At 37.5% G+C, this 13,088-nt stretch overlaps 1 protein-coding gene across 4 annotated transcripts in view; it reads left to right on the top strand.

Moving 5' to 3' along the window:
• The window catches only part of SMG1 (SMG1 nonsense mediated mRNA decay associated PI3K related kinase), a 97,657-nt gene that overhangs the window by 42,847 nt on the left and 41,722 nt on the right, over positions 1–13,088 (top strand). For all 4 annotated transcript variants that reach the window (XR_009522140.1, XM_060031819.1, XM_060031820.1 and 1 more), the window contains 14 exons: positions 512–673; positions 1,111–1,229; positions 1,698–1,785; positions 1,876–1,977; positions 2,366–2,506; positions 3,099–3,298; positions 3,696–3,892; positions 4,061–4,222; positions 5,691–5,845; positions 7,561–7,703; positions 7,854–8,055; positions 10,884–10,993; positions 11,662–11,809; positions 12,195–12,354. Coding sequence is in view for 3 of the 4 variants with exons in the window: in XM_060031819.1 (XP_059887802.1) it covers positions 512–673; positions 1,111–1,229; positions 1,698–1,785; positions 1,876–1,977; positions 2,366–2,506; positions 3,099–3,298; positions 3,696–3,892; positions 4,061–4,222; positions 5,691–5,845; positions 7,561–7,703; positions 7,854–8,055; positions 10,884–10,993; positions 11,662–11,809; positions 12,195–12,354 (2,089 nt within the window). In the remaining variant the exon portion in view is untranslated. The remainder of the gene's footprint in view (positions 1–511; positions 674–1,110; positions 1,230–1,697; positions 1,786–1,875; positions 1,978–2,365; positions 2,507–3,098; positions 3,299–3,695; positions 3,893–4,060; positions 4,223–5,690; positions 5,846–7,560; positions 7,704–7,853; positions 8,056–10,883; positions 10,994–11,661; positions 11,810–12,194; positions 12,355–13,088) is intronic.

Below are 13,088 nucleotides of genomic sequence, written 5' to 3'. Positions count from 1 at the left end.
TGTATTTACATATACTTCTTAAGAAAAAAAAATTTTTTTTAAAAGGGAACATGGGTCCTTTAGAGTATACATTTATTTTATAATTTATTTTATTTTATAAATTTATTTATTTTCGGCTGTGTTGGGTCTTCATTGCTGTGTGCGGGCTTTCTCTAGTGGCGAGCGGGAGCCATTCTTCGTTGTGAGTGGGCTTCTCATTGCGGTGGCTTCTCTTGTTGTGGAGCACGGGCTTCAGAAGTTGTGGCACTCGGGCTCAGTAGTTGTGGCTCGCAGGCTCTAGAGCGCAGGCTCAGTAGTTGTGGCGTAAGGGCTTAGTTGCTCTGTGGCATGTGGGATCTTCCCCGACCAGGGATTGAACCATGTCCCCTGCATTGGCAGGCGGATTCTTAACCACTGCGCCACCAAGGAAGTCCCTAGAGTACATTTTTTAAAATGTGTATTGACTTAACTTTGGAATTGCCTTTTTTTTAAAAATGAGAGATGAAAAGATGATCCAAATTTTGTCTTCCAGGCATGACCACTTTATATCTAGTAGTCTTAGTTCCTCGTCCCCATCCTTGTTTGATGGAGCGGTGATTAGTACTGTAACTACAGCTACAAAAAAACATTTCTCAATTATATTAAATCTCCTGGGAATATTGCTTAAGAAAGACAATCTTAACCAGGACACAAGGTAACTAATACTTATAATATTGTTTCTAACTTTTGTTAATTTGGCTTCATAATTTGAGAAAAAGAAATGACTGTCATTTGAATGGGTAGAGCAACTTCTTCATTATGAAACACTTTAAATTTTTGTTTTATTATTTAATCTAGAATTTCTTGTTCTTTCCTGAAAGAATTACATGAAACCTCGCCCTCCTGCAATATTTTATAGATGAATGTATTTATAGAGATTTAAAAATATTTTTTGCTACAATTTATGCTAGTTTGGGGAGATTTTCTTAAAAGACAGTTTTGGCAAAGGAATTTCTCTAGTTTTAATATTTGTTTCTTATCACTTGAGGTATTTAAAAGACCAAAAGAAAACTAATGTAAAAAGAATAGGTTTTTCAAGGTGTTTTTCTATTTTTTTTTAATGTGAAATCAACTGTGTATTTTGTGTTTCAGGAAACTATTAATGACCTGGGCTTTGGAAGTGGCTGTTTTAATGAGGAAGTCTGAAACATACGCACCTTTATTCTCTCTTCCATCTTTCCATAAATTTTGCAAAGGCCTTTTAGCCAACAGTAAGAATCTGAGATTATTTAATTTTGTTAATCAGTGCTTAAAAGAGATCTTTGTTAATGGCAGAAAGATAGTCACTTGAGTGCTTTTCATGACTGGAGATGTATCATCCCCATTTTAATGACAAATGCATAATCTGTCTTAATTTTTTTGCCATTCTTAATATGTGGAAAACAAGTTGTTTTTAAGTGATTGTCACATTTTTAAGCTTATGTGATTGTTTATACATTCCATGTACTTTTAAAGTTTCCTTCAGAGAAAGATTTGGGTTAAGACTAGTCACCCTGAGTGGGTTTTGTTGAGAGTATCATTTTCCCAAATGTTACTGCCAGTGATGGTTCCAGGCAGGAGCAGCCCCTCATCCATAGTAGGCACTCATTGTTTATTGAAATGAATGGATTCAGAAAATTATGACATAGTGGCATATAATTTCTTCTGGCAAGCTGAAAGTGTCTTTAAATTTTTAATAGCTCTTGTCGAAGATGTGAATATCTGTCTACAAGCATGCAGCAGTCTACATGCTTTGTCCTCTTCATTACCAGACGATCTTTTACAGAGGTATGGATTAAAGATCCAATATTTTGACCCTGGCCCTTCTGATCCTTGGAAATATTCCACACTTCTATTATCTATTTCATTTTTTTGTAGGTGTGTTGATGTTTGCCGTGTTCAGCTAGTCCATAGTGGAACTCGTATTCGACAAGCATTTGGAAAGCTATTGAAGTCAATTCCTTTAGATGTTGTCTTGAGGTATGTTGGTGCAAAGACATCCCACAATGTTTAGTTCAGGAAAAGACAAGTTGCCTGTTAGTGAATTAATATCACATCTTGTATGGCACTTCTCAGTGACTGAAGAGATGATAATTGCTACAGAATAATACTTATAATGTCAAAATATTTTTCTCAGTAGTTATTATTCGTAAATTGTATTCTTTTATAGTTTTAAATTAGGTCAATTTTGGTGCTTTAAGAACCTTAAATTTCAAAGTTGTAACATTTCTGTATGTATTTTTTAAGTCTTAATTTTATCAGTTTTTACTTTCAAATTTAGTTGGCAGGGAAATGATTCATTTCCAGTATGAACTAACTTTTTAACGAAAACATTTTGCATAACAATGACTTTATTTTCTGTCTACAGCAATAACAACCACACAGAAATTCAAGAAATTTCTTTAGCATTAAGAAGTCACATGAGTAAAGCGCCAAGTAACACATTCCACCCACAAGATTTCTCTGATGTTATTAGTTTTATTTTGTATGGGAACTCTCATAGAACAGGGTAAGATTATTTCTTTGACTCTTTCATCTGGGAAAAGTAATTTAAATATACATGAATGTCTTAACCCTGTGCCCAGTTTTGAGGAGAAAATATGTCAGGGGTGGCAGAGTAGAAAGTAATATTCTTCTCAAATGGGTTGTTTTAAGTTTTCAGTAGTAGGAGGAATTGCTTTGAAGATGGCATCTGAAGAAATAAAAATGGGCTTTGCAACTGACAGTGATGGTGAAATGTAGTTGACAATTAACTGATCTGACCTAGTCATCAGTGCTTTGCGGAGGGGCCTGGGGGCGTAGGCATTCTGGAGATTTTTAGTTGCAATGAATGTTTTATCCTGATAGCCAAATTGTCATGAGCCTTTTACCCTAATAATCTGTCTATACCATACCCCATCCTATTTCAGCTCTAAAAGACCTCTTTAACATGAGAGGTGGGGACATAATGCTTCCCAATTTTACATGTTTGCCTTTTTCAAGTGGGGAAGATTGTAGTCCCCTACTCCCATTTCCCTTGCAGTTTGTTTTTTGTTTTTGTCTTTTTTTTTTATTTTAACGAAGTTATCATTGTCTGTTAAATATGAAACTGCTTTTCCCAGGAAGGACAATTGGTTAGAAAGATTGTTCTATAGCTGCCAGAGACTGGATAAACGTGACCAATCAGCAATTCCCCGCAACCTGCTAAAGACAGATGCTGTCCTTTGGCAGTGGGCTATTTGGGAAGCAGCACAGTTCACTGTCCTTTCTAAGTTGAGAACCCCACTGGGCAGAGCTCAGGATACCTTCCAGACAATTGAAGGTAATTAATTGACTCTGCATTGCTTCAAACTTTGTGATGTAAATACTTTCAAGCTTACATTAAGAAATAATGGACTTCTTATCTTGTTAAAGCAAAAATTTGAGAGTATACGATTTTTTTCTTTAGTACTTTACCAGTTAATCTTTTAGATATGTTTGTTAGAATAAACTTTTATTAAATAATCATGTTGTATGTGTTTTTGTTCACAAATTTAGGGGATTTGTGTGGAGAAGATTTTTTTTCCTCTAAAAATGAAAAGATCTTGTTGGGACTTTTGTTTTTAAATGATGAATATACAGAGGATACTTGATAAATGTGAATTTGTGAAATTATCTCTAAGAACTTCTAGAATCTTTGAAGATTCCTTTTAAATTTGGAATGCTGTTTTTGGTTTTAGGTATCATTAGAAGTCTTGCAGCTCACACATTAAACCCCGATCAAGATGTTAGTCAGTGGACAACTGCAGACAATGATGAAGGCCACAGTAGCAACCAGCTTAGACTTGTGCTTCTTCTGCAGTATCTGGAAAACCTGGAGAAGTTAATGTATAATGCATATGAGGGATGTGCCAATGCATTAACATCACCTCCCAAGGTTGGTTTCAGTGGGCTGAATGTTGCTTGGTCAGTTTCGTGGTCAAACCTGGCAGTGTGTGCATGCAGAGCTGAAATCGCAGTAGACCTATGTATATGCTGTATGTGTATTTGAGACATCTCTGCCTGTAATTTGAACCAGTCCTGAGCTCTTCTTTCTCGTCTAAAGGTCATTAGGACTTTTTTCTATACTAATCGCCAAACTTGTCAAGACTGGCTGACTCGGATCCGACTCTCCATCATGAGGGTTGGATTGTTGGCAGGACAGCCTGCTGTGACGGTGAGACATGGCTTCGACTTGCTTACAGAAATGAAGACAAATTCATCTCAGGTAAAGTGGTGTGTGTGTGGAGTTAATTAAATCTGTTAATTAGAAAAATTGGGGCTTAATTCCTTTGCTATGATCTAATCTATGGATGAAAGAAGTTAAAGTTTCTATTCATTTTTTTAAAATATAAATTTATTTAGTTATTTATTATTTTTGGTTCTGTTGGATCTTCGTTTCTGTGCGAGGGCTTTCTCTAGTTGCGGCGAGCGGGGGCCACTCTCCATTGCAGTGCGCGGGCCTCTAACTGTTGCGGCCTCTCTTGCTGCGGAGCACATGCTCCAGATGGACAGGCTCAGTAGTTGTGGCTCATGGGTCCAGTTGCTCCGTGGCATGTGGGATCTTCCCAGACCAGGGCTCGAACCCGTGTCCCTTGCATTGGCAGGCCGATTCTCAACCACTGTGCCACCGGGGAAGCCCCCATTTTTTTTTAATGAACTTTTAAAAAAATATATTTATTCATTTATTTAATTTTTGGCTGCATTGGGTCTTCGCTGCTGTATGCAGGTCCTCTCTGCTGTATGCAGGTCCTCTGTAGTTGCTGAGAGCGGGGGCCACTCTTCGCTGTGGTGGCCTCTCCTGTTGCTGAGCATGGGCTCTAGGCACGTGGGCTTCAGTAGTTGTGGCTCGTGGGCTCCAGAGTGCAGGCTCAGCAGCTGTAGCATATGGGCTTAGCTGCTCCACAGCATGCAGGATCCTCCCGGACCAGGGCTTGAACCCGTGTACCCTGCGTTGGCAGGCGGATTCCCAACCACTGCGCCACCAGGGAAGCCCGGTTCTATTCATTTTTAAAGCTTTTGTTCCAGTATTTTTATACAAGCAATAACTTCCAGGGTCACCTATTCATATTTTTTACTTAGAATGAAAATATTCATTACTTATGCTTAAGGGTTAGAACTTTAAAGGTAATTCTAAGAAATTTGTGTATAGAAGAAAGAATTTTTATAATAATATATAATGATTAAGTATAAGAGAGTAATAATTTTATTATAGATGTAAAAGTATAGTACTAATAATGTTATAATGTAGGGAAATGTGCTGGCTAGTAAGTAGGGTCACTAAATAAGTGGAATCCAAAAATTGCACATGTTTACTAGTTAAGGTAATGTCAGTAGGCAATATTCAAAGACATAAAATTAAGCATTCTTTAATTCATGGTTATTTAATTTTTGTTTTATATTTACCTCACGTGTTACTCCCAAAGATGCCACAGTTTAAATGTTTAAGTAAGTTTGTTTTGTAAAGACTGACGCGCATGTGCTATTAAGGTCCATCACCACCACCGCCCTTTGTATCTACATTATATGTAACATTTTAGGTAATTCCAATAATGCAGTTTCATTGTTGTAAAAATAATTGTTAAATAAATTTGACTTCAGGCTTTAGATTGTGATCGGTAGTTGTAAATTTAGTAGAGATTTGGATTTTGAAGGTATTGAGGTCTGTGATTGATTTTTCTGAATGCCACTCTCAGGGGAATGAATTGGAAGTAACTATCATGATGGTGGTAGAAGCACTGTGTGAACTTCATTGTCCTGAAGCTATACAGGGAATTGCTGCCTGGTCATCTTCGGTCATTGGAAAAAATCTTCTCTGGATTAATTCAGTGGCCCAACAGGCTGAAGGGAGGTAAGTTGGAAGGAAGGAAATGGGTGATAGGATTTCTCTATGTTAAATTTTTTTGTATTACTGACTAACATTGTAATTAAATGTTAATTACACTTAATGTTGATTCTTAATTGATAACCTTTTATGTCAGAGTCTGATACAAATTGCCCTTTGTGGCCGGAGTTCTTGCTCATTAGCTCTGTGCACTAAATGTTCAAACTCATTGCTCTAGGTAAACTCATTCAGTGCCTCTATGTATGCTTATGTAAGTTTTACCAAATCTGGAAAATGTAGGGAAAATAAAAGAATGGCTCATAATTCCATCTCTTAGTGGTAACTGTTAGTTTTGGTGTACATATATGCCTTCTTTCTAGTTCTTTTTTCTCTTATATATAGTTTTTTATCCTTTTCGCAGAATAGCAGTATTTCTGCTGGTCTCATGATTTTGCTTTTTCTACTCGGCAATATTTAAAAAAATATTTTGCCGGGTTAAATATTCTACGATGTGATTTTTAACAACACATTTTTTTTTCTTTTTTTTGGGAATGCACCATAATTTAACGTTCCTTATTGTTGGACAGCAAGGTTATTTGTGATGTTTTTACTAATCTTAATGCACCATGGTACTTAGTTCTTTGCTTTTGTTTGTGATTATTTTCTTTGAATGCATTCCTACAAGTTGATTTACTAGAAGAAAGGCTATAGACCATAAGGCATATGATATAAACTATTGCTAATTTACCCTACATAAAAGATGGTTCCAATTTGTATCTCTAACAGTAGAGTAACACCTCTTCCCTGCACGTTTGTGAATACAGAGGGCTACTGAGAAACAAGAACCCTGCCACCATATTAGTGAAAATGTTTAATTTACATTTCTTTATTAATAATAGAACTTTCCCCATATGTTATTGACCATTTGTGATTTTTAAAAACATAGATTATGTCTTTGTGGCCTCTCGGTTTTTTGTTATTGATCTGTGAGATTTTATTATACACCAAGATTATTGATGCTAACTTCTTGATTGGTAATTTGTTTTTAATGTTCATGTTTTTTAAAAAATAAATTTATTTATTTATTTTTATTTTTGGCTGTGTTGGGTCTTTGTTGCTGTGTGGGGGCTTTTTCTAGTTGCGGTGAGCAGGGGTTACTCTTCGCTGCAGTGCGCGGGCTTCTCATTGCAGTGGCTTCTCTTGTTGCGGAGTATGGGCTCTAGGTGTGCGGGCTTCAGTAGTTGTGGCACGCAGGCTCAGTAGTTGTGGCTCACGGGCTCTAGAGCACAGGTTTAGTTGCTCCACGGCATGTGGGATCTTCCCCGACCAGGGCTCCAACCTGTGTCCCCTGCATTGGCAGGCAGATTCTTAACCACTGTGCCACCAGGGAAGTCCCTTTTTTTTTCGGATGCCCAGAAGTTTCAAATTATGATGTCATTAGATCTGTTAACTTTATGTATTTTTTTTCTTGTGTTTGTTTTTCTATTTAGTCTTTGCACACATTGAGATTAAATACTGATATATTCTGTTAGTTATTTTATACTGTCTCTTAAACATTTAACGATTTTTGAACTTATTTTCATTTTTTGTGAGGAAGAGATCTAATTTTGTGCCTGCTCAACCCCACACAGAATAATCAACTCATCGTCTCAGCTCAATTGATTAACTCATTCTTTCCAGTTTTTTTAGAAATGAAGTATGTGGATAATTAAAAAATAAGACTGTTTGAACTTGTGTTGAAGGTTTGAAAAGGCCTCTGTGGAGTACCAGGAGCACCTGTGTGCCATGACAGGTGTTGATTGCTGCATCTCCAGCTTCGACAAATCTGTTCTCACATTGGCTAATGCTGGGCGTAACAGTGCCAGCCCCAAACATTCTTTGAATGGTGAGCATTCGGGGTTTAAATAAAAAGTTGTAGTCAAATAGTTTGTGCTCATGATCTTACTGTATATTTTTAGATTTCTTTGCTCTTTGAAATATTTATAACCGCTTTGGGTCTCTCTCTCTCTCTGTTTTATGAAATACTTTCACTCAGGTGAATCCAGAAAAACTGTGCTGTCCAAACCAACTGACTCTTCTCCTGAGGTTATAAATTATTTGGGAAATAAAGCATGTGAGTGCTACATTTCAATTGCTGATTGGACTGCTGTACAGGAATGGCAGAATGCTATCCATGACTTGAAAAAGAGTACCAGCAGTACTTCTCTCAACCTAAAAGCTGATTTCAACTACATAAAGTAAGGATTTCTTACCCCATTAAACAAATTTTCAGTAAATTTAAAGTCTTCTTTCATGGCAGAAAAATATTAAAATTGTCCATATTTACTATGGCAAGATGGTTATAGTTCTAATAATACTGCCATTCTAAAAATGACTACAATGAAAACCCAACATTAGAGGTGAGGTGGGTATTCATGCAATGGGAAGACAGATTTCTATGTTGAAACAGTCATTTGGTATTGATTCTCAGAGCCTGTTCTAAAATCATGATGAATATAAAGAGAAATTTGCCACTGCTTTAGAAAGGATAATGTTTGATGGCTTTGTTTCTAAACTAGGTGTGAATATATCAAAAACATTTATTATAAAGAGGTCAGAGTTCATGACATTTGTAAATTAAACTCCCTTTTTTGTTTTTCCCTTATTCCTCTCTGCATTTATTAATCTCTTAATTCGAAATTTGAGTACAGGCTGTGTCCCAGACACTTCGCTGGGATGATAAGGGTCATTAGCTGTCCTCACCATCAAGGAGCTCAGCTTGTAGTGAGTAAATGAATTAATGGGTAGTTTCTGCATTGAGCACGTACTGAGTGCCAGCCACTGGGGTGTAGCACTGTGTACGACAGACACAAATTCTAACCCTTGAGGAGCTGACCTTCTAGTGAGGAGGAGACACACAGACTAGGTTGGGGAATGCCATCAGGACGTCATTTGAGCACAGACTTGAAACAGACCTGATGCAAGGATGATAGGCTTGGAGTGTTCTGGAAATGCCTGGGAAGCCACTGTGGTTGGAGCAGAGTGAATAATAGGAGATAAGGGTAGAGAAGTAGGTGGGAACTCTGAAAAAGACTTTGACTCCCAATAAGGTAGGAAATCTTAGGTGGGATTTGAGTAAGAGAGGCATAGCATGATCTGACTTACTGGCCCACTCTGCTGGGTTGTCAGGAGACTGGAGGTAAAGGGCCAGCGTGGATGCATGTAGACCATTGATCTGTGGGGCAAAGGTAGAGGGAGGAAAAAACAGATGCTATTAATTGAAGTAGGAACACACAGAGAACAATGAAGTATGTTTAAAGTATGTGAAATATGCAGACAAGATTGTTTTAGTAAGCAGTTAAGAATTGGATTTGGAACTAAGGTGAAAACCCTGAGCTTGAGAGAGATTTGGGGAATCATTAGTATATAGGTGATACTTACAGGTCCTCTTTCTTTTTCATTCTTTATACTCCAGAGCCTTCATAAACCACCAAACCACAGATAATGCTCTGGAGAAGAGTGAGTGAAAAAGAAAGAGGGCCATGGTTAGAGTCCTTTTGAGCATCTTTGTTAAGGGATGGGAGAAGAAGCTGCTGAAGAAAACACAAGGACATTGAGGAAGGCAATGTTAGAGATGCAGAAGAACCAGACAGGAATAGTCATCCTTGTCGGGCGCTTCATAGACTTTGAGCAAGAAGAGCTTTGTAGAGAGAGAAGGAGAAGCAGCCAGGTTGAATACTGTGGAGTGGTGGAGAAACTTGAAAATGAAGTTTTAGTTAGGTTAATTGGGTAATGAAGTCAAGGAAAGAATGCTGTGGCTGGAACAGAGTACTGTGTGTTTATTATAAATATTGGAGAGATTAAATGTTCTTTTAAGCCTTGGGGAAGGAGCCATAAGAAGACAGGTTGAAGAAGCAGGGTAAAGAAGAGTGATTGAAGGATTAACTGGACTCCACCTTTCCTGTGCCTCAAGGAAAGCAGTTAAAGTTGGATATATACAGTTTGGGGAGTGCATGTGGATTGGGGGGTAAAGGTAGAGAAAATGAAAACAGTCTGTGTTTGTTTTTTTCCTGAGGTGTCAGTCATTAGCTGAAAGTGCAAGGGCATAGTGGGGACACAGCAGACCTGCCTTTTCTGTGGTGGCAGAAATGATAAGTGTGTTGGTCACCACACCGAGACAGTTCATCAGTGCCAAGTGATTATGGCTCACCTGAGAAGCTGGTGGTTGCATTGATCCAAGCTTGGGGTTTATTAAGGTAGAAGCAGGTACAGTCAAGTGATGTACATTTCCAGTGCTATATTCAGTGCTGGAAATGTAAGGGAGGTGACATAGTGAGAGGGACGGGAAAAGATGAGAGATTAATGGAAAAGAGGGAAATTGAGAAACTGTAAATCATCATGTTGGTTGGAGAACAGCTGTAATAGGAATGGGAACAGAATGCAAGATCTGGAAGTAGCAGTGGGTTGCTAGGAGGGTAAGGCCCTCATCCTGGCATTGAAGCTACAGACTATCGGAAGGAGTTCCAGAGGTGTACCATTTTCAGGTAAGGTGAGGAGAAGGGAAGGAAAAATTCTTTGAAAGAAGAGAAACAGCTTCCAGGAAACAGTGGAAAAGGGAGAGGAGGAGGGAGGCCAGCAATGAAAGAAGGCAGGAGTAGGATATCAGATTGAGATTAATAGAATAGGAGACCTACTGGGGCTTGCGCTTTAGGTGAGCAGTGAGGCCATGCAGGGAATTTAGTGGTAGCTTGGGGAGAACTAGATGTTGAAGTTGCCCTGCAGAGCTCTACTGTTAGTGTTTTGGTCGGGCCCCCAAGGATAACAGACTGCAAAAAGAGGAAGGAAACATGGAGGGTTGAGTATGCTAAACTGAATGTCTGTAGCTATGACTTTCCAGTTTGCCACTCTAATTAAGATGGTAGTCACATCTTCAAAGTAAAAATAAAATGGTGGCCTACGTGGAAGGAACTTTCATCAAAGGAATTCTGTATAACTGCTTTCTTTTTCTAGAATTTGTTCTGTATTTTTGAATGGTTCCACAGGCTGGATAGAGTGTAAAACGAGCTAACCAATATTTTAATTACAGATCACTAAGCAGTTTTGAATCTGGAGAGTTTGTTGAATGTACTGAGCAATTAGAATTGTTACCAGGAGAAAATATCAATCTACTTGCTGGAGGATCAAAAGAAAAAATAGGTATTTGAGATAATTTTAAAATTAAGTATTTCAATGAACAAGTTGTTTAAAATGTTTGACAGTATATTTTAGTGGAAAATCTGGAAGTTTTTCTGTACATTTTTTGGGGCAGAGTGTGAAGCAAAAAATTAGGGCTGTTCCCTTTACCTTTGGTTTAGCAAATAAAAAATAGTTTAATTCAAATTAAGCAAACTAAGAAAGGCTACTGTAACACTTAGAGATTTATCTAGCCATTTTCTTTGAAAAAGTGCAAGTTGTGTTTAAATATTTTTCTTGCTTGACATCTTGATGTGGTTCATTAATTAAGTTCTTTGTCACAACTGGAGCATTTTGTAAAATGTAATACTGAAGTTAGTATTATGAATATTTTGTGTGTTAACGTTGACTTGCTAAATTCAGTGTTTGCCCCTTTAAGTGGTAGGTTGACTTACTGATTTTTGAGTCTTTGAACTCATTTTGAGAGGTCTGAGGTATTATTTTATGTGAAGTATTTTTATATAGCTACCAGAAATGCTTAATCATAGTATCTGAACTTAATATGAAACTGCCTGAACTTAAATATGAACTTAAACATGAAAGGAGGTATTCATTGGTGATTGTTTTTTAATACTGTCAAGGTATCTTGTTAAAAGCGAATTAACTTAGTGGAACTTATTCAATTTCTGTAGATATGAAAAAACTGCTTCCTAACATGTTAAGTCCAGATCCAAGGGAACTTCAGAAGTCCATTGAAGTTCAGTTGTTGAGAAGTTCTGTTTGTTTGGCAACTGCTTTAAACCACATAGAACAAGACCAGAAGTGGCAGTCTATAACTGAGTAAGTGTCATCCTAAGGAGGTAAATATGCATTATGTGTACCTTATGGTAAATGTGTGTAGATTGGTGGGGGTGAGACAGTTACCAGATCACTGCAGCGCTAGTCATGATAGCTTCATTTTAGTTGTAGAAGTCGTATGATACGTGAATGTCACTTGCTAATATACAGAGGTTGAAACTAAGTAAAATTAAAAGTTTTATATCCCCAAAAGCTAATATTGATATCTTGACTTGCTTGTGTCATTTTACTTAAGAGCAGGCAGTTCCTTTTTCTTTCCCCACTTTGGATGCCAGTATAGTAGCATCTTATCACACTGCCTTATCCCTTTAGTGGTTGCAAGTTGGAAAATCTTATTTATTAATTAGCAGTAAATATTTTCTTTCAGAAACGTGGTGAAGTACTTGAAGCAAACCTGCCGCATAGCTATTGGGCCACTGAGACTTTCTACTTTAACGGTTTCACAGTCTCTGCCAGTTCTAAGTACCTTACAGCTGTATTGCTCTTCTGCTTTGGAGAACACAGTTTCTAGCAGACTTTCAACAGAGGTGTGTATATGTGTATTTTTAACCAGGATATCCTTCTGAACATTAATAGGCATTAGTGTGGAACAAAGGCTGTTTTTCACGTTTTAAAAATAGCATTTGTAGCATTTTTTGGACAAGCTAGTAAGTAAATCCAGAAATCTAAAATTCCATTTTCAGGCAAATTTTTATTGGAGAAGTATGTGAGGAAGATGGAACCTAAGATGTATAATCTCAAGGATGGCTGGTTGCTTAGGGTTTTTTCTCCCTCCCTCCCTCCCTCCCTTCCTTCCTTCCTTCCTTCCTTCTTTCCTTCCTTCCTCCCTCCCTCCCTCCCTCCCTTTTTTTGGAAGAGGAGTTGGTTACGTAAATGTATACCAGATTATATAAATTTCAGATTTGACTGAAAAGAAGAGACTGTGCCTCTTCCTTCCAAATAGGGTAAAGTTTAACCGAAGATGGGCCCTTCCCAAGGGAAATAATCTTTGAGAATCTGTTTATGAAGCAGTAGTTTTATGTTTTTCTGTAACTTAGCTTCTGCTTTATAGTAAATGAGCTGTTTATTTTTTTATCAAAATGTGACTGCTTTATTGATAAGTACAATGATAAATTGGACTTAATATTCTGAAAAAAGTTTTTTCTTTTGGCAAAACATAGGTTTTTCTCTTTAGCGTGTTGTTTTCTCTTGTAATTAGAAGATACAGTGAAGAAAGGGGAGCGTTTAATAGATAAATCTGGAGTAGATCTGAAGTAGCTGA

Source organism: Delphinus delphis, chromosome 15 (genome assembly GCF_949987515.2).
Source record: "Delphinus delphis chromosome 15, mDelDel1.2, whole genome shotgun sequence".
Lineage (NCBI taxonomy): Eukaryota > Metazoa > Chordata > Mammalia > Artiodactyla > Delphinidae > Delphinus > Delphinus delphis.
This window is presented reverse-complemented; position numbering and strand designations above follow the sequence as displayed.